This window comes from Artemia franciscana, chromosome 7 (assembly GCF_032884065.1).
Source record: "Artemia franciscana chromosome 7, ASM3288406v1, whole genome shotgun sequence".
NCBI classification, from domain to species: Eukaryota; Metazoa; Arthropoda; class Branchiopoda; order Anostraca; family Artemiidae; genus Artemia; species Artemia franciscana.
The window spans coordinates 35,851,872-35,873,399 of record NC_088869.1 but is presented as its reverse complement, the minus strand read 5'-3'; the positions used below and the strand labels follow the sequence as shown (position 1 = coordinate 35,873,399).

At 34.9% G+C, this 21,528-nt stretch overlaps 1 protein-coding gene across 50 annotated transcripts in view; it reads left to right on the top strand.

Annotated features, from left to right (window-relative positions):
• The window catches only part of LOC136029210 (cell adhesion molecule Dscam1-like), a 204,323-nt gene that overhangs the window by 29,962 nt on the left and 152,833 nt on the right, over window positions 1-21,528 (top strand). For all 50 annotated transcript variants that reach the window (XM_065707384.1, XM_065707382.1, XM_065707397.1 and 47 more), the window contains exons 2-3: window positions 8,406-8,590; window positions 11,448-11,586. In XM_065707384.1, coding sequence (XP_065563456.1) covers window positions 8,406-8,590; window positions 11,448-11,586 — 324 coding nt within the window. The remainder of the gene's footprint in view (window positions 1-8,405; window positions 8,591-11,447; window positions 11,587-21,528) is intronic.

The window sequence follows — 21,528 nt, the reverse complement described above, 5'->3', positions numbered from 1 at the left end:
AATTATATGTTGCATGTTCAAGAGTCAGTAAACCTGACAATCTATTTATATGCACGGACAATGGGACAGCGAAGAATGTTGTATATTCGCATGTTTTACGTAGTTAAAAACATATATTTATATCTATCTCTATTCACAGATGGGACACAGGGACACAACTACAATGGCGCGTAACTAATATGGCGCGTAACGACTTACGCGCGCGGGGGGGCTTGGGGGGGCGCGAAGCGCCCCACCAACTAGGTTTCTTAACAATTCTAACATTAAAGGTTTAACAACTAATGGTTTCTAACATTCTCAATTTCTTAACAATAAAATGGATAAAATCATTTATCCATTGTATTGTTAAGAAATTGAGAATGTTATGAAACTGAGATGAGGTAGTCAGTTTGGAGTTTTCCTAGTTAAAGATGAATCATCTGTTGAGAGATTCATCAAAAAGCAGTGTTAATAAGAAATTCTAACCAGTCATTAGTGGTAGGCTAATTAGATTCAAGGTGAGATGAGTAGAAGTTTTGAGAAATAGTTAACTTGTGAAATAGTTCAAGAAAATTATGTAGAAAAAATTATAATCTTTATCACCTAAGTAAATGAAAAGAATATGATTGCTATTTCTAAGATAGAGGATCTGAATATCTGCTTATGTATTTATCCGCTTTTGTTCTAGTAATAAGAAGAGGTAATAATTCTAATTGAGTAGATGTCAACAGTAGATTCATTGGAGATTTTTCTATCAGTGTTTTGCGCCTAATTAAAACAAAAGCGTTTTGTATGTTCACTGCTATTAGATGGAGCCAGGTATTTGGTTTTTCAAGTTTATTGCCTATTGTGTTCGGAAAGTAAACTTGTTGGTGTCAAATGTAGAAGGCATGTTTTCAAATTGTCCAAGATTATCATCTGGGTTTATCTTTTCTTTCAACCCTTCAGCTAAAAAGCTTTCATTTTGGCGAAAATATTAGTAATTGCTCTTGTTTCTTTTTTTTTATTTTCGGATTGTTGCTAGCGCTGGACTAGTTCTAAGAGCCGCAGTAACGTTACGCGTAGTAGGAGAAAACCAAAAGACCGCATGAAAAAAATATATTGTGACTTGCGCATATATTTTACATTCTCAATTTGAATCAAATTATTTTAATAGGCTCTATTTTAAGCTGTAAACTGGATTTGGACATCACCAAAATCTTGCTTACTACCTTTCTTTTCCACGGGAGTAATAAGACCCAATTTTTCCAAAAATTACCAGCAGAGGTAATTTTATTAAAAAAATAAATATGAAGATAGGGGATTGTAGAGGCGCTACAATCTGAATTGTCTAAATTGTCATATCACTGTAGTTCCAAGCTTGATAGATTATGAACAAAATCCTGCTCCAGCTTATAGAAAAACTCTCCTGAGGATCCTATTCTCTGTGGTAAACTCATTGGGACCCTGTACGTAAGCAATATCACCGTGGCTAGGGTAAGAAGCGAGAGTAGTCGCTGCTTCGTTGTGGAATTATTCCGGTTTACAGGGTTATTTTGATAGACATTACCCTAAAGAACAGCAAAGGCTGTGGAATGATATGGCGCCAAGTTGATACATCTCATACAACTTGGTCAACATTTTCTAAAGGATCACTACATGATCATTGACCGAACAAAAAAGAGATTTTGAGGATTTGAACCCCTTTCAAAAAATAAAAAAAAAGAAAATACTGAGAAGGTCCAGAAAGATATTTCCCGTGGTTAAACTTGCTTTTCGAGAAAACATCTTAAAACACAATGGAAGTTGAAATAGTAATGTTTGACACTGGGAACTTAGAGCAGATCTTGTAATTCTTACATTTTTTCATATTTCTGCTATATTCATATGATTCGTCTTTTCTTATTTTTTCCACGTCTCATTTACAAAAAAAGAGCCAGAGTATACGTGCCTCCCTGATATTAAAAAAAAAAAACAACAACAGAAAAACAAGTTTTTTCAACTGAAAGTAAGGAGCTACGTTAAAACTTAAAAAAACGGAAATTATTACGTACATGAAGGGGGTCACCCTCTCTTCAATGCCTCGCTCTTTGTGCTAAAGTTCGAGTTTTTGTTCCAGTTATTTAAGAATGACTCCAGAGTCACAAAGGCCGTTTCATTTAAATAATAAGCTCTCTTAAAAACTCTGAAAAAACTTAAGTGCAAAGAGCAAGGTATTGAGGAGAGGGTGGCCCCTCTCATGTACGTAATAATTTCTGTTCGTTTTAAGTTTTAACGTAGCTCCTTACTTTTAGTTGAAAAACTTGTTTTTTATTTAATTTCTGATCATTTTCAGATAATGCTGGGAAATCCGGCTCTCCCTCCATGGAAATTCCCCTTCCCCCATGAAAAATTTCTCCATGGGAAAATTCTCCCATGTAACACCCCCCCCCCCCCTTAATAGAAAAATCGACCCTGAAAAACGTTTATACTTCCCTATATGAATATTATACCGTATATAAATAATGGGCAAAGTTCATAGCATTCAGCCCTTCCTCCGGGGCATCCTCAAAGAAATAGCGATTATATTTTTTGATTATGCTAAAAAATTGCTATCTCAAAATTTTGATCGGTTGACTTTGGGGAAAAATTGAGCTGTCCTCCAATATTTTTGGTCACATTAAAATTGGCCTAGAACTTCTGATTTCCAATCAAATGAGCCCTATCCCGGTCTTCTACGATCACTGGCTCGGCACGATCACCCCTGGGAAAAAAAAAATCAACTAAACATGAATCCTTGATCTTTGTTCAGGCTAAAAAAAAATCCTCATTTTTATACATAAAAGCTTGAAACCTCTATAGTAGGGTTCTCTGGTATGTTGAATCTGATGATGTCATTTTCAGTAAGATCACTTGATGTTTTGGGGATGTTTCCCAGCTTCTTAAAAAAATGGGTGAATTTTCTCAGGCTCAAAACTTTTGATGGGTAACATTAAATTTGATGAATACATATTTTTTACATATTTGAATCAGTATCAAAATTTGATTCTTTTGATGCATCTATTGTTATTAAGACTCTGCTGCTTAGAGTTTCGGTTACTATTGAGCCGCATCACTCCTTACTTACAGTTCGGTACCACGAACTGTTTGAGATAAGTTGCGAGGAAAGCAAACCAAACACCATTTTCTATTTTTGCACAAACTTCCTTGAAGTGTCCTCATTTTCCTTGAATTTCGAAAGACTTACCATATTATTACGAAATAGAGTAATTTTAATTATAAAATTCTTCTCCATAATCTTGCTCGAGAAAGTGATTTTTATAGTGTTTGAACAAGGAAATTCGAAACTTTTTTTTTGTTTGTTTAAATACTTTTTTTCCTGAATATGTCCCTTGAACGTGCTATAATACGTTCGTTTACAAGGAAGTGTTTATCCTACTTGTTTTAATTCTCATTGTACTAGATAATATCTCGGCTCTTTTCGGTTATTAAATATAAGAAAAAGTAGTTTTTTTTAACTGTAAGTAAGGAGCGACATTAAAACTTAGAACGAACAGAAATTGCTCCGTATATGAAATGGGTTGTCCCCTCCTCAACGCCTCGCTCTTTACGCTAAAGTTTGACTCTTTGCCACAATTCTACTTTTTAAGCTTTCAAAGGCAACTATAACTTTTAATTTTTAACGAACGTTTTTATTAGTAAAAAATATACGCAACTTAAGAATTAACTTACGTAACAAACTTTTATATTCTTATATTTTTATTATGTATATAAGGGGGTTTGTACCCTCGTTAATGCCTCGCTCTGTACACCAAATCGTAAGTTTTGTCTCAATTCTTTAAGAATGACCCCTGAATCAGAAAGGCCGTAGAATAAATAGTTGAAATTACTAAAAATACTTTAACATAAAGAGCGAGGTATTTATCTCCTCCTAAATACCTCGCTCTTTATGCTAAAGTATTTTTAGAACCCCTCATATGCGTAATAATCACTGTTCGTTTTAAGTTTCAATGCTACTCCTTAGCATAAAGAGCGAGGTATTTATCTCCTCCTATATCCTTATTTATATCCTATTTATATCCTTATATCCTAATATCCTTTTATCCAATTTTATCCTAATGCTTTAGGATATATGTGGTTGTTTAAGTTTCCAAATAACCAATTCAAACAATCAGAATTCACTTACACTGTCCTTGGTACCTCAAGTAAGTTCATTTCGCTAGTGATTCTGGTACAATTCTAGATTATTGAATTCTCGGCCTCTTGGGAAGTATTCAAGTTCTGTGGATGAAAGATTCAGGATCGTATCTATAACACAAATGATATCACAAGAAGTGTCTCTATGCTACTAGGCTACTAAATGCTACTAAAAAATATACGTAACTTACGTAGAATTAACTTACGTAACAAACTTTTATATTCTTATATTTTATTATGTATATAAGGGTGTTTGTACCCTCGTTAATGCCTCGCTCTTTACACTAAATCGTAAGTTTTGTCTCAATTCTTTAAGAGTGACCCCTGAATCAGAAAGGCCGTAGAATAAATAGTTGAAATTACTAAAAATATTTTAGCATAAAGAGCGAGGTATTTATCTCCTCCTAAATACCTCGCTCTTTATGATAAAGCATTTTTAGAACCCCTCATATGCGTAATAATCTCTGTTCGTTTTAAGTTTCAATGCTACTCCTTACTATTAAGTGAAAAAACTTTTTCATGTTTATTTTTTCATTGTTTTTTTTTATAGTAGTTTTAGAAAATCCTGCGCCCTTTTCATTGAATTTCTCTTCTCCCATGACATATTTCTCCAAAGAAAGATCCTCCCACATAGCCCCCTCCCCTTAACCCCACACCCAAACCAAAACAATCCCCCTGAAAACGTCTGTACACTTCCCAATAACCATTGTTATATGTAAACACTGGTCAAAGTTTGTAACTTGCAGTACCTCCCCCAGGGACTGTGGGGGAGTAAGTCATCCCCAGAGACATAGTTATTATGGTTTTTGACTATGCGGAACAAAATGGCTATCTCAAAATTTTGATCCGTTGACTTTGGAGAAAAATGAGTGCGGGAGGGGGCCTAGGTGCCCTCCAATTTTTCGGTCACTTAAAAAGGGCACTGGAACTTTTCATTTCCGTTAGAATGAGCCCTCTTGCGACATTCTAGGACCACTTGGTCGATTGGTCGTGTCCATAGTTTTGTTTAAAAGTATTATTTTATCATCATGTTTTGTTATTTTTTATAAGAATTAACCTAACTTCACTTTTTGGGTGTGTTTCCAATAACCGACAAGTACCAATGACTCTACAACATATTGTGTTTGCTATGTTATCATAGAATATCCAAGCTAACAAAACTGCCAACTCTGTCTAGTTCTGTCGAGGATAAAATCTTCTACCATCTAGCGTTCCTGAGAAGATAACAGCTAAAATAACCTAGATTAATGTCACTAAAATATTCCGCAATATAAATTGTGGTTACAGCTCTAGCAGTAGCTTCAGAGCTCTAGTAGTTGAGAGCGAACCACTACTCATTGTAGCCAAGTAGAAAACGATGTTTTAAGGAAGCTGCATAGTGTAAAATATTTTTTAAATAGCACTATTATGGAAATTGTAATTTTCATCCAGATTAATCTGACTGGTAATATATAACTACGAGAAGAAATCTTTGCGAAGTTCTATAATGAGCTTGAAACCCCTCAAAATGACGTCAAATCGAAAGGAAAAACCTTAATGTCGCCATTCTGAAGATATCCTGAAATGGGGTTTTAAAGTCCTCCACCTTGATCAAAATTGAAAATCATTTTTTCTTTCCTTTTCCCCAGGTGTTATCGTATAAGACTAGTGGTCGCAGAATATTGGGATACGGTTCATTTGGAAAGAATGGCGTATTAAGTAAGAAAATAAGTTGCACCATATCAAAGTGACATTCTCTACCATTTTGTGTTGCAATTCATCAGTTTTGGTTCAAATAGGATGAAAATACCTGAGATAAAATTCTGAGATAACCAATAAATTGTATGGTTAACTGTATCTATAACTGGAGGTTCACAGTCGTCCATCTTGAAAATCATTTGAAATCGTATTTTTGCACGGATGGCATACTGTTGTGTCTCTTTTTTTTATAGATGTAATCGTATCAAACCAGAGATCTTTAATATCATAAAGGGCCTCATTTGAACGGAGGTTAAATGTACTGGAGGCACTTTTCATCACGAAAGAGATGGCGCCGCAATAAAGTGACATTTTCTGCCGAAAAACATCAGTTGTGATAAAATAGGGCCAACATACCAGTGAATGAAAACTCTTGATACCCGGTTAATCAGAAACTTTTAAAAAGTGGTGTATAAAATCCACTCAATTCAAAAATCTCTCCCCTCCTTCGTTTTCTGAAGTACCAGCCTCTGACACTTCCCCTTTCAAAGGGCACTGACCTCTGATAACCTGCACAGACTGTGTGTTAATCATATATTGTTTTATATTATGCATTTTAATATTAACACTTATTTACAAAGAACTGAGTCTTAAGGTGGCATAAAATGGTTTTTCCTAATGGTCTAAATGGTTTTCCTTTTTACGGTTTTTCCTATAGCATGTCTTTATATGCGCCCTTTAGGTAATGTTCATTGAACGTGATTTCAGTTTCTGAAGTGCCAACCTCTGACACTTCCCCTCTTAAAGAGCATTGAGCTTTGATGAACCTGCACACACTTCGTGTTTTTCATATATTGCTTTATTTTGTGTATTTTAATATTAACATATATTTACAAAGAACCGAGTCTTAGGGCGGCATAAAATGGCTTTTCCTAATGGTTTAAATAGTTTTTGTAGTGGAAAAGCAGATGTAGCAGCTCACGAGTTGCTTAAGAATTCTTGAATTCTTAACCTATATTTGGGAGAATCGGGCTTTCCGAAATCTGAGATTTAACTGAATTGGGCCTGGAACGAACCATCTCAGTCACATAAAGTTTAAAATAGTTACATATAATAGCCGTTTATTCCGAATGAACTGCATATATGTATAGGGACGGGTGCGGCTCCGCGATGCGTTGTGGCCTCTGAAACTGGAAGGTTATCTGAGAGTTTTTCGACAATTCTCTACCGATTGGCTATATCGGGTTTTCCCTCTTTAATTGCTTTGATTCTCTCCCGGTCATTTTTTTTGTATCAAAATGGCAGAAACCCACACTTCACTGTTGAGCAACCTCTTTTGCTGCCTAAAAAATGGGAGTAGAACTTGTGGTGGCAAAATGTGTGTACATACGTTCTAAATTAATATCCAGTCAATTTAGAATAGAACTATTAGTATAAGATATGTGCATATATACCTTAAACATGTACCGTATGCTGCTGTCCATGTAGAACAAAGATTTATTAATAAGTAGCCATGTTTAATCTTTATATGACGTTGATTCACTTGAGACTTTTTAATTTATTTACGGTACTGCATAGTTGCATCCCAGCTACTGGAGGAAGGTCTCTGGGTCTTTTGGCGGCGCAGGGCCTGGGATATTTGAAGTGGCAAAATCTGTATCTTAGGTCGATATGTTCTAACTTTCTTTTGAAAATCTTTCAGATAAATATGGGGGGGGGGGATAATAGAATTTACCTCCTAATTCCTCATCACCGGGACTAGTGAAATGCATTTGGATCGGGCATGCAATATGTCTGCTCAGGGGTGACAGCTTCCTTTTTATTATTGGAAGTGTTTTTACTGTGGCACAAACTATTGTATTCGTGTGCTCAGCTTCGTAGAAGAGGGACAAAGCGTGGGTATCCCATAAGAAAAAGACTTGTTCAAAGAATATCTTTTTCGAGGAAAACGTGAAAACTATGGCTTGAAAACTTTGTTTTCACATTTCAGACCACCCTCCTTCCCTTCATGGGAAAATATTAAGGGGCTCTACTTTTTAAGGATGTTAATTCGGTGTCACACTCCGCTAAAATTCGAACTTTTGTTTAATTTCAGTGCTCTAAAAGGGGTTTAGGATGCCTGATTTGCTCCATCCCGTGGGCATCCATGCTCTTTATGATAAAAGCTGTCAAAGTAAACCACCTAAATTTCATCTTCTAAATAGCGAAAAAAGGAATAAGTAAAAGAAAAATGAAAACTGTTAGTTAAAACACCCAAATTTGATCTTCTAAAAAGCGAATAAAGTTTTTTCTCCTTGTTTGTTGTGATTATAAATGGTATTACGATTGTGCATTTATGTGTCTTATGTTGTTTACCAAAATACGGGAAAAGGGGAGTCACCGTATGAAAATTTTGGACCTAAATATGGCTTTTCAATTTTTGAAGTATCCCTTTCTTCTCATCAGGAATTCCTTTCCGGTGGATTAAGACTCGCATCTTGTCTGTATGCATATATAACTGATCACGATGTAAAGCCATCGTTATTGTTGTAAAATTTGTATTCTTAAACCAAGCTTCCACCTTTCAGTATGTAATGAGCTTATGTATTTTTCAGGAATAACATCTGGAGATGACATAACATCTGGTCCTGTGTTTCTGACTGAGCCTAGGAATCGGATCGATTTTTCTAATACAACTGGAACTGTAATAGAATGCGCCGCCACAGGAAATCCTCAGCCGGAAATCATCTGGGTACTCCAAGATGGTACTAAAGTTTCCGACGTACCTGGACTGCGGCAGGTTCGTTAGTTTTTACTCATCACTGTAGATGTGTAATAATGAAATAAGCTATCACAAATTTCCTATTGGTGTTGTTTCAAGCTGAATCTCGTTGTTTATCCAAGTTATGAATGTAGTTCTGCCAAATCTGCCAATCGACTGATGGAATAATAAGTATTTCTACCCATTATACAAAATCTTGAAAACAGTGGAGTGGCAATGAAAAAAATAAATAAAAAGAAGTACAATAAAAAAAAAGACAAACAAGAAAATTGTACAAATGACAGGAAAAAAGACTAACAAAAAATCAACAAAAATCGCAACTGTGAACTCAGCCTGATGAGATTGTGATAATGCTATAAAGTGTATAAAATATCTTTGAACAGCTTCTCCGATAGCCTCTCAAATGACATGACAAAATCAGTTCCTCCCAATTTGGCAATAATTTACTTTTACAATAACGTCGAAGCTAATAAAGTCAAAGTTAATACATTAAAATAAGCTCAGCGGACCAACCACAAATCAGTAGCTGATACTAGCTGTCAACTCTAGCGCTGAACAGAACACCGTGGTAAAAATAATTTTACTATAATTAGCTAAAGGGGGTTAATTTATCGTAACTAATTAGCAACAGTCTTTTATAGGATAATGACCTAGAAGAAGAAATTGATGTCTTAACTTTTGATATTTAACTTTGGAATTTGACATTTATCCACATATGTTTAATCTGGGAATCCTATGTTTTGACGTTTTTTTTATAACCTTGCCTTATTTTTATACGAAAATCTGAATTTTTACTGTAAGCCCATTTGCACACATTCACGCAAATGTTGAGGAGAGGGTTTAATATATTTTTCAAAAATCTAGAGGGGAGGATTTTTTTTTCTATTTGTTTCAATTAAAATACAAAAAAAAAGATTTTCTCCAATACAAATAGAATATTTTTTTTTTTAATCTAATTGGGCGAAAAATCTTGAGGGAGCAAATGGCCTTTCCCCAAATTGGCGCCACTGTTTAAGTCATCTAACGTTTCTTCGATTTCATAGAAATAAATTTATGGCTAGTCAAATTTATCGGAAAGAAGGAGCTCCACTTCAGAGTATTTAACACTTCAAAGTATTCAGATTTGTCTCAAATGATCGATCTAAGATACAAAAAAAAAAAAAAAAAAAAATAGTATCACAATTGAATAATAATAGCCACAATGCAATCAATTCAGTGATTACTAGAAAAGATGAATAATTTACTCCATTCTTGTCGTATAGTCGTTTGTTGTGTGCTTTTCGATTGTTATTATTGAATAGAAGAAATAGCTTAATATAATATTAAATTAGTATAAAACTCAACCCACAAAAGGGATAGGTAGAATAGTATTTAATTAGGAGCCATTAGACTGCAGCGACCGTGACCTCTGAAATTAAGTGTATCCTCTATGCGTGCATTGAATTGTGTGCGACTAAAAGCACATGACAAGTTAAAGTCACGAAAATTCGGCTCCATATTTATGCAAAAATTAGCACCTATTTGTCCCTTGCTGTAATGGACTGTCAGGCTTTAAAATTTATGTATTTTGTATAATTTAGGCTACTCACAACTGTAGGAATTAAATCCTTGGTGAGGATGAAAGGCAAGTAAAAAGGACCCTTACCAGTGGAAATCGAGGCGCTAGATATACAGAACTTAAATAACAGTATTTACACAAAAGTAACATATTTTTTTATGCTGATTCCATCTATGAATGTAAAATTAACCTAAAATTAAAATTAGTATATACCTAATGTCTTCGAAGGGTATTCTGGCAATTTCAATTGCCAGAAGCCACTAAAACGCAGGGTCTGATATGCTAATAGTCAACCATTTTACCTGGTTTTTCTCCCTATGGTTGTGTCTGTTGAACCTACTTGTGCCTGAAGGAATCTGAAGTGAAGAAGTTGTGCCTGGGGGAATAAAAAGATGGGTTGTCAAGGACAACCTCACTTGGTCTTAGGAGCTCATTCCAGATGCAACATTCTTACAAAGCTGTTGTAAAACGTTTTACAAAGTTGTCTTTCAGTCATACAAACTTGAAAATACCAAGAATGTTAACCAAACATGGGATTGGAGAAATTCAGTAAAATAATCATTGCCCAATTTTAGAATTTCTTGACTCAAGCCTTGTAGATTTAAAGGATGGAATAAACGTAGGATGATCTGGGGTATTTTTGGACAAAATACCGAGGCATATGTGGGTATATCATACGAGGTTTTGCAGCAAATATTCTTTCTAGATGTTTTTTTTTTGTTTATGAGAACTGATCTCAGAAATTTCCTAAATATTTGGAGTAATTTTGTGACCAGCACTTACAGTCTTTTGTTCACATTGTCCATGGTAAAAAGCTGTAAGTAAGGAGTGACTCGGACCAATAGTAACCAACACTCTAAAAAAGAGATTTTAATAGTAATTGATACATCACACGAATTATGTCCAGAATTTTAACTACAATCCAACAAGTTTGACTTTTTCTGAAAATTCTTTAAGAACAACTGTTGAAACACAAGGGCCGTTGAGTTAGAATAAGAAGCTTTTTCAAAGTAATGAACAACTTCAGCATAACGAGCAAGGAGTTTGAGGAGAGGGCAACCCCTCTCATAAACGAAATATTTTGTTTTTATAACGGAATCTCAAAAGAGCCTGTTTCGAGTTTCAAAAGTTTTTTTTGCTTTTTATATTTCGTGTAACCGTCTCCGGTAAGTAATTTGGGTTCACCAGAAATATTCAGAAACCTCGAGCGAATCGCGTTTAATCAAAATTGTTCGTAAAAAGACAGAAAACAAATTCAGAGGCATTTTGTTTCCACCCACCATCACTGCATCATTTTTGATTTGTATGGTATTTTAGGTTCAGTCTTCTGGATCGCTAGTTTTCCCTCCATTTCGAGCTGAAGATTACAGACAAGAAGTTCATGCTCAAACATATCGCTGCAAGGGCACTAACGCCGTGGGAACTATTGTCTCAAGAGATGTTCAAGTTAGAGCAGGTAACATCGTGTCTTTCTTTTCTCTCTTAAAGGCTAAATTCATTGCAAGGCGATTTTAGTCCTTCAATATTTTTGTATAGCAGAAAAACTATATAGCGTCGAATTCTTAAGCGATCCCTAGACGATTAGCAATATTGGCAACACTATTTTCCGGGTCTTCCCGGCGTCAGATATTGCTGTGAATGTCCAAGTTAAATTTGTTTGTCGCCGAGTCAGCATGCATAAAAACAAAAGGGCTTTTTTCAGTTTAGGACTAGTCCATAATTGCTCTAGAGGTATAAATTGCATTCAATTAGAGTCAAAGCGTTTTCCTTTTACAATTTAACTGACATATTGAAACAGTTTTTAACGTAAAAACCCTATGTAATAATTAGAATATAGTCTGAATCATTCGGAATAATATTGTTAAATTAACAAATTGGGCTGAAAGATGTCATAGCTTTATAACAGTGTAAAAAGAAATTATTGAAATGCACAAAATCTCTAAAATCTCTGCACAAAAAAAGTTGACTAATTAAATTTGTTTTAATAATTGGTTATTGAAGTCTTTATTTGAACTCAAGGTCCTGCGCAAGAGCTAAGGTAGCACGCTTACAAAGTGCAACTCTTACTAGCCCTTGAGCTAAATGACAAGCCACAGAAACTTCGCAAAAGTTAACAAGGCAACTTTTTCTGTTCCACTGAGATATGGCAGACAGAATGGGAGAATTTGGGGATCAAAACTACCCCTTCTGACTAAGAAGCTTCTTCTTCATAGTCCAAGAGTGAATGGGGGATGTAAAATCATATTCTGTCGGACACTTGGTCTATTTTTCTTCAACGTTACAACAATTACTACTCTCGAATTTCTAACTGAATATGTGGCACCGCAACTGAATGACTTGCGACCATCTATCATTTTCAGCAAGAGGGTATATCGCTACTTTGAGGACTGCATGTTCGTCAGTTCCTCAACCAAACGTTTTTAGATCGATGGATTGAAAAAAAAAACGGCCAATTCCATGACCACTGCGTTCACCAGGTTTTACTTGGGGCTTCTTTTTATGTGGTTTTGTAAAATATATCGTGTATTAAACAAGATATGCGGACTTGAGGCGTTGTGCCATTGTCATCATTGATGAGGCTATTCCACAGCGAAGATGGCAAGAAATTGATTACTGTCTAGATGTACATCTTGCTACTAAAGGTCCCCGTGTAGAAGTCTGTTAGATAAATAAAAGATATTTCTTGCAAACAGTTATTGAAATGAAACAGTTTTAGTTAAATTGTCTGAATAACCACTTGGTAATACATTATTTTGATTATTTTAAGACAAATATTTTATTGACAATTAGATTACTTTTTTTTAAAGCAATTCATGGTCACAAATTTTCCAATCTTTGCAAAAATAGTCTAAGAAAAAAAATTTCTGACAAAATTGTTGCGTAAATACATGAATTTCCCACACATCAATAAATAACAACAAAAAGAACTCATTGTCAGAGTACTTAAAATAGATAATTTAGAATAATCAAGCGTTTCTGGTCATTGGTGCCAAATTCCTGATTCAGCAGAAACCGGAAGAGGATACTCGTAAAATTAGTTTCATTAATCGGATGCTTAAATTAAATGTGCGAAAAAACCAACTGCTTGTTTTGTATACATATAATCTATTATTAATCCGCACCGATCACTATAATTTTAATTGATTCTTGTTTTGGTACTTGTGTCTTATAGCCACCACATTAAAGAAGTGAAGGTAGGTTAATCCCATTGAAACAATACATTTTGGATGCAGACCCGCTATACCTTACCCCCAACCCCCCCAATGTGCAAATATATAATCCAAATTATATAATTTCCAGCTATTTTTGCAATGCCTCTCTTTTGTTTCAACCCGTGTAGGCCTACCTGGAAACTGAATCAACTGTGACGAAAAATGCTGGAAAAAGAAGTTAGAGCTGGGAAAATGTATTGAAAATCTATAATTTGGGCTATATATTAGCACATTAGGGGGTTGGGGGTAAAGTAAAGTGGGTCTGTATGCAAAATGCATTAGCTACAATTATTCTGAATACTATAAACAAATAATTGTTTTAGTAGGATTAACCTAACTTTGCTTCTTTGTTGTGGTGGCTATAAGACACAAGTACCTTTTTTTTTAATTAAAAAATTGGCATACAAAAAACAACAACACAAATCATCAATAAATAACTATCACATCATTTTTGAAGCAAAAGCTTGCACATATTCCCATTATCTAACTGAAACTAAACCAACACCACATTGGATAATGATTATAGTTCTCCTCACTCAAAAAATCCTTTGCTGGATTCGGGAATGGGGGGGGGGATTGTAATTGTAATGTTTTTTCTCCTTAGCGGACTCGTACATATGTAAGTGTAAACTACACCAAAACAAAAGAGGGGGTGGTGGCTCACTTGTCGTTATTAATGGCAGATATATTGCAAAAGTTATGAACCCGCCACACAAATTCAATCATTTCAACCAGAGGGAGAGGAATGGGATTTGAATTTACTAACTTATCAGATTTCATACTGTGTCCTGCATGATTAGAAAAACGCATAATTAATATTAGAAATAATGATAAGTGGTTAAAGGAAATATACAGTGATCAAATAATTATATTATCGCTTATAAGTGATATAAGTGGCTTATGAGTGAAAATTTACTTTTACTAAGGTTTTTTCTTGTTAATTTAATTTGAAATAAAAATGTAGAAGTTTTGAAATTGAAAGCTCTGAAGGTTAAAAGAAATATTATATGGTCATTTAACCCAATGTTATGCGCAGGCATATACATAGTGGTGGCAGCGCCATTCGTAAAAAAGGTGGTACCTGGGCGTCTTACCTAAAAATTAACCTCCCCCTCCTGCCATGCCTTGCCTCTCCTGAAAAATCTTATTTAAACTAGCAAGTGCCTAACGCAATCGCCTTTTAAAAGATCTTGACAGTGGCACCCTCAGGTGTGGCTCCAGCATACCATCGCTGGGCCCCCTTCAATGACCCTGGTTTTTGGCACTCTTAGGGATCTTATGGTTATCACGACTTATAAGAGTAAAATTCTAAGATTGTTCTCACATTGCTGATAGGATTTACAAGTTTTTACAACCTCTGCAGAAATAGGCATAATCAAACAGTTCGTGGTAACGAACTGTAGTAAGGAACGACCCGGCTCAATAGTAACCAAAACTCTAAAGAATGGAATTTTGATACCAATAGCTACATCCAAAGATTCGCATTTTAATGCTGATTTTAAATATATAAGTTTCATCAAGTTTAGTCTTACCCATCAAAAGTTACGAGCCTGAGAAAATTTGTGTTTTTCAGAAAATAGGGAGAAACACCCCTTAAAAGTCATAGAATCTTAACGAAAATCACACTATCAGATTCAGCATTTCAGAGAACCCTAATGTAGAAGTTTCAAGCTCCTATCTACAAAAATGTGGAATTTTGTATTTTTTGCCAGAAGGCAGATCACGGATGCGTGTTTATTTGGTTGTTTGTTTTTTTTTTCCCCAGGGGTGATCGTATCGACCCAGTTGTCCTAGAATGTTGCGAGAGGGCTCATTCTAACGGAAATGAAAAGTTCTAGTGTCCTTTTTAAGTGACCAAAAAAATTGGAGGGCACCTAGGCCCCCTCCCACGCTAATTATTTTCCCAAAGTCAACGGATCAAAATTCTGAGATAGCCGTTTTATTCAGCGTAGTCGAAATATCTTATAACTATGTCTTTGGGGACGACTTACGATCCTACAGTCCCCGTGGGAGGGGTAACAAGTTATAAACTTTGACCAGTGCTTACATATACTAATGGTTATTGTGAAGTGTACAGGCGTTTTCAGGAGGATTTTTTGGTTGGGGAGGGGTTGAGAAGAGGGGGATATGCTGGGGGAGCTTTCCATCGAGGGATTTGTCATGGGAGAAGAAAATTTCCATGAAGGGAGCGCAGGATTTACTAGCATTATTAAAAAAACAATGAAAAAATAAATATGAAAAAGTATTTTTCAGCTGGAAGTAAGGAGCAGCATTAAAACTTAAAACAAACAGAAATTATTACCCATATGAGGGGCTCACCTCCTCTTAATACCTCGCTCTTTACGCTAAAGTATTTTTAGTAATTTCAACTATTTATTCTACGGCTTTTGTGATTCAGTGGTAATTCTTAATGAATTGGGACAAAATTTAAGCCTTAGTGTAAAGAGCGAGGTACTGCCGAGGGGCCGAACCCCCTCATATATGTAATAAAAACATGATAATACAAAAGTTCTTTACGTAAGCTAATTTATGAGTTACGTATATCGTTTACTAATAAAAAGATTCGTAAAAAGTTAAAAGGTCTAGTTGCCTTTTTAATCAACCAAAACAATCGGAGGGCAACTAGGCTTCCTCTCCCGCTCTTTTTTTCTCAAAATCATTCGATCAAAATTATGAGAAAGCCATTTAGCCAAAAAAAAAACAAATGTGCAAATTTCATTTTAATTATTCCTCTGCGGAGAGCCAAAATCAAAACATGCATTGATTCAAAAACGTTCAGAAATTAAAAAAAAAACAATTTTTTTTAAACTGAAAGTAAGGAGCGACATTAAAACTTAAAACGAACAGAAATTACATCGTATATGAAAGGGGCTGCTTCCTCATCAACGCCCCGCTCTTTACGCTAAAGTTTTTTACTGTTTTAAAAAGAAGAGTTGAGAGAAAGAGTCAAACTTTAGCGTAAAGAGCAGGGCGTTGATGAGGAAGCAGCCCCTTTCATATACGATGTAATTTCTGTTCGTTTTAAGTTTTAATGTCGCTCCTTACTTTCAGTTAAAAAAACTTGTTTTTTTATTGAATTAATGAAATAAAAATGAAAACATGTCAGTATAACAATATTTTCCCTGATTGCCTTCTATAGAAGCCATGACAACCGGCTTTGTAACGGGATAGGAGGGGAATTTCTCTTGTTTCAGTCCACTAAAATGTATAATAGAACCTTCAACTAAAGAAAATTTGGAGGAAAATACGAAGATACAAAGTTTTGGATAGTTAAGCCTTGATAATTCGTTTTAATTGATTCATTTGGAAAATGTTTACTTCTTTACCCCTAAAACCAACTCTGTTATCTTGCTGTGAAACATGCTAATTTTGAACTATTTGGAAATGGAAATTAACAACAAAACTGTTACCACACTAATTAGGAGAAACATAATTACCGAGATTATACCTTTTATTTGAAGGTTCAGCAATAATGTTGCGATAGCTATGTACGGAAAGTAATTATATATCAGCTTGGTTGTCTGTGAACGGATTCGATCTTGCGGTTTCTTTTATAGATTCAGAAGTGGTTGCTTCTTACTTAAGTTAAATTTTTGCTGAACACTTTTTTTGTTGTAAACCACATCCGATCATAAGTCAAAATGCCCTTGACCTCTGAAATTTCATTCTATGACTAGCGCCTTTATCACCTGTGGGGAAAAATTAAACGGAGAAATTTGGAGTGTTTTATTTAATCTTTCAAGCTATGTAGTTTCCGGTAGCTTCTGGCAATATCTTAAGCATCATGCGACGAGTTTTGTTCGTCTTGTATACTCTTGTGAAGAATCGGCGATGTAGGATACCCCCTAGGGCTGTATGAGACATTTCAACGAATGATCATACATCGATAGAGGTACATCACGCTTATGCATGTAGAAAGTGGGGGGGGGCGCACATGTTGGGGATGTTGGGGGGCGCACATGGTGGGGATGTTGGTTGGCACAGGTCCTAAAACCCCACTTGAGACCCTTCAACCATGCATATTCGAAATCAACATGTTTGTTTCTATTTCGATAAGACGTTGCACACATAGACAACACTTGCAATGCTGATATAACAAATATTATTTATATTCAAATGACTTTCTCAACTCAGTGGATCCAGACGCAAAAAGTGTATAATGATCACAAACGTTGAATAAAATTTCGCGAGACTGCACCTAATGTTCCTAATATATTCTGATATGGATGGAGGTCAGATCATCAGCTAATTCAGGAGCAATTTGCTTTGTCACTACTGACGAGAGGTTGGTTTCCTGACCAAAGGTGGTCACGGAGGAATCTTTCACAGTGTTTATCGAAGGGGTATGCACTGTTTACCTGATTTTCAAGAGATTGCCGTAAAAGATTGAGGTATAAATAGCAGGTGTAATCTTAATTTCCGATTGTATATTCAAATTTCACTAATTGAGGAATATTGTCTCGATGTATAGGTGATAAATTTGTCTTTCGTATAATTACCATAATAATAAAAAATTGTCATAAAGAATGGTTTATATTTCTACCATTTTTTAAATTTAGTACAACTTAAAAAAAAACAATACTTAATTTGCCAGGTGGAAAACAATCAGTTTTTCGAATAAATTTATTTGCGACAATCAAATTTTGTTTTACTGTTTTAGAAAACGCTTGTTTCCAGCTTTACTTTTCTTGTCAATTCCTTTTCCATGTGTAAAGTTGTAAATTTTGAAGGAGGTATGGGTCCTCAAAAATGTATGCTAAACGTGTATTCATTTTAAAATCCACATTGGAATATTAGCCTCAGATTTGTAATCAACGAGTTCAGATATCCTTTTTGAAATGTGTACATAGTGTATTTTAATTTAGGACAATCATATTGCGACCTTATATATTTGTAACTACTAACATTTAATCTTTATGGTCTCAAATAACACCTGAATGATCAGGATTCGAAAAGTGTACTATACGGTAGATGTATATGTAGAAATTTGGGGGAGGGGTTGAAGGGAGTAAATCGGTGAGATGTAAAAGGTGACAGGTAGCCCTATGATTGTTTTCGTTCTTAAGAATAATTCCAAAACACAGAATGGGATTAAAACGATTCTTATCCTCACTTTGTAAGAAGATAGATTCTATAAAGTGACGACAGAAAATTGGAATAGAAAATATGAGGTGGGTCGTTTTTTACCGACCGCAGTTAAAAATTACTGCTGAGAACTGTTACTGTAAATTTTCCGTTAGCCTCTGGGAACAATATTGCTGACAAAGAAAAATATATTTTTTACGGATTTTGAAAGCATGTTGATCGGAACTGGGACCTTTATATGTAAACAGAGATGCAAATCAGCGCTTCAAACATTGAAACTTTATGACAAGATTTTTTGACAATATTTTGAGTAATCAGGAAAGTTGGGAACACAATTGTTGTCTTTCAAGATTTTAGTTTAAACGGGACTAGAATTAAAATTGTAAAAATCCATAAAAAGACTCTTGGACAGAACTGCTTTTCAGGCTGTAATCCTACTCCTGCTAATTTAATTTATTTTCTGGTAGTAACGAAAAGACCAGAACAAGCATCTAAATGACCATTTTTCAGCCTGACTTCTTTGGTTCTACGATGCGTGTCATTTCCTTCTGCTTGATCTGACGAAACGAGTGTGACCGCTTGAGCTATAAAAAAAGTACGCTAAATGTACGCTGAATATTGACAAAGACTTGATTTTATTGTAGATGTTGACAGCAAGTAATTAGTAAATTAAATTTTCAAATGTATGTTTAATGGCAAATTGACCAAGAACAACACCTGCTAAATAAACAGGTCAGATAGAAGAACCAGTTCTTAAATTTGATACGCTGTCGTGCGTTCTCGTGATAGTTAAGTGACACAAAAGAAAAAATCAAGATACTCAGCTGACAACACTGAAGGTAATTTCATGAGATAATAGCTCATGGTTCAAGACATAGATTTAATATAGGATATATCCTACTAGTATTTTGGTTGCTTAAAATAATCATTTCTTGGCTTTAAATAATATTAGTTATATAGATCAGGCTCAGACCCAATTGAAATCTATAAACATATTTAACCCTTTATGGGCGACACTGGTCCTGTTTGCCATGATACATTTTGTTGTGCCTCTTAGTGCGAAAAAAAAAGAAAAAGAAGAAGGTGAAGTTATGAAGATGGCCATGAAAACTAAAACTTATTATTCAAGCAAAATCCTCTACGAAATTAAACTAGGTCTACTTTAGGGTCTTGTTTTGTTTGTTATATATGTGTATTTTTAGCAGTCGCCCCACTAATAATCTGAACTAATTTTTTTTCCAATTTTTAGAAAATTTTAGGGTACATTAATTTTTCTCTAATCCTTCGAAATCGCACCCTGCACGGTTTTACATTGCTTGGAGAGTCATCGCAAATAAGATGTAATGCCAGTATAATGTGAATACAATAGAAATCATTTTAAAACCATTAAAGGAATTGACTATAAAAATGAGAGAAACAAATTCAGTAAAAATTTTACTTATAATTCTAAATTTTTCCAAAATATTGAAGAAAATTTTCATAAAGAATTTTTGTATTTCTATAGTTCAAAAATTTAGCGGTGAACTAAGCTGTAATATGTAAAATTTTCTTTTTTGTGAGTTAATTAATTAAGGGGGCGTGTCCTCCTAAACGGCATCCTGCACGTTTTTGTATCGCATGGGAAATCTTCGTAAACAAATTGGCTATATAAATCGATAGAGAAATAAAATTCACTGAAAACCTTTCCCAGAACTCTTAAGCATTCGCCAAGAACAAGAGAGTGATTCATAATAATTCATATTCTTTCAGACTTAAATTTTAGAGCCTTGAATTTCTTCTAGTCTCTAGTTCGACTTTACTGAGTTTTTTTTTCAATTGCATATTAAATTTTGTTTCAGAACGTGTCTGTATACGGTACTAGGTGCATTCACCCCTATCTGTAGCAAAAATTCTCCCCAAATGCAAAATTGAGTTGCCAAAAAGAAAGTATGACAAATAAAAATGAGGGAGAAAAGAAAGAGTTTTTGAATTTTTTTTATACTCCAAAATGTAGGCAGAATGTATGGTATAGAATATTCTATAGTATTTTTTTTTCACGTTTTTATTTGCTTTAATTCTTTTTTTCGTGTTTTTTTTTTTGGGGGGGGAGGGTGAGTTATTATAGCCGGGATAAAGAAAATAATTTAAAAATTATAAATCAGGGACTATTGTAGAAGAGTTGCCTTGTGATTAAAGTACGAGCGAAGTATCTCTCGTACTTCTGAGGCTGGGACTCAGAAGTACGGGTAATTACTTCCCCCGGACTTGTTCTGGTACAGATTAAAGGCGTCATTAGCCAATTTTTTTTTTGGGGGGGGGTAGATTTTACCGACTGGCTGGTCATATTTACCGACTGATTTGGGCGATATTGCTGTTAAAGCTACTTTTAAAAAGAGCAACGAATAAACACGCATCCGTGATCTTTCTTCTGAAAAAAAAATGCAGAATTCCACCTTTTTATAGGTAGGAGCTAGAAAACTCCATAGTAGAGTTCTCTAATATGCTGAATAGATTTTTAATTATAATCACTTGCCTTATTGTTTTTTTTTTCCATCTCTTCCAAAATCAAGCACATTTTCAGGCTCGTGGCGTTTAATGTGTAAGATTGAATTTAATGAACTTTATGTGTATGGATTCAGCATAAAAAGCCAATTCTGTTAATGTATTAGTTTGTTCTCAATATTTTATTTTTTAGAGTTTTGTTACTGTTGGTCCGAGTCGCTCCCTACTTTGTTCGTTATTAGGAACAGTTTGATTCTACGTCATATATTCTACGTGTATTTTGGAGTATAGGTAGATTTTCCGTAATCCTTTCTTTTCTCCATTCTTTTATTTGTCTTAATTTCCTTTTGCTACTCAATTCTACATGTGAAGAGAATTTCCCAGGGAAAATTTGTCACGGGAAATTCCTCATGGGGGGATTTCCAGGGGAGTACGCCGGATTCCCTGTACAAGGGAGCTGGTAATCGTAGTCAGCGAAGTGAGTAGATGGATTAAAAATGAGTCATGTGAGGTCTTATTCAAGAAGACCAAAAGGCTCGAGTGCTACTCAATCGAAGATGGCTATTTCCAGAAGCTGGAAGCTCGATCTCCAATAGAACGAAGTAAGGGCCCTTTGCGAG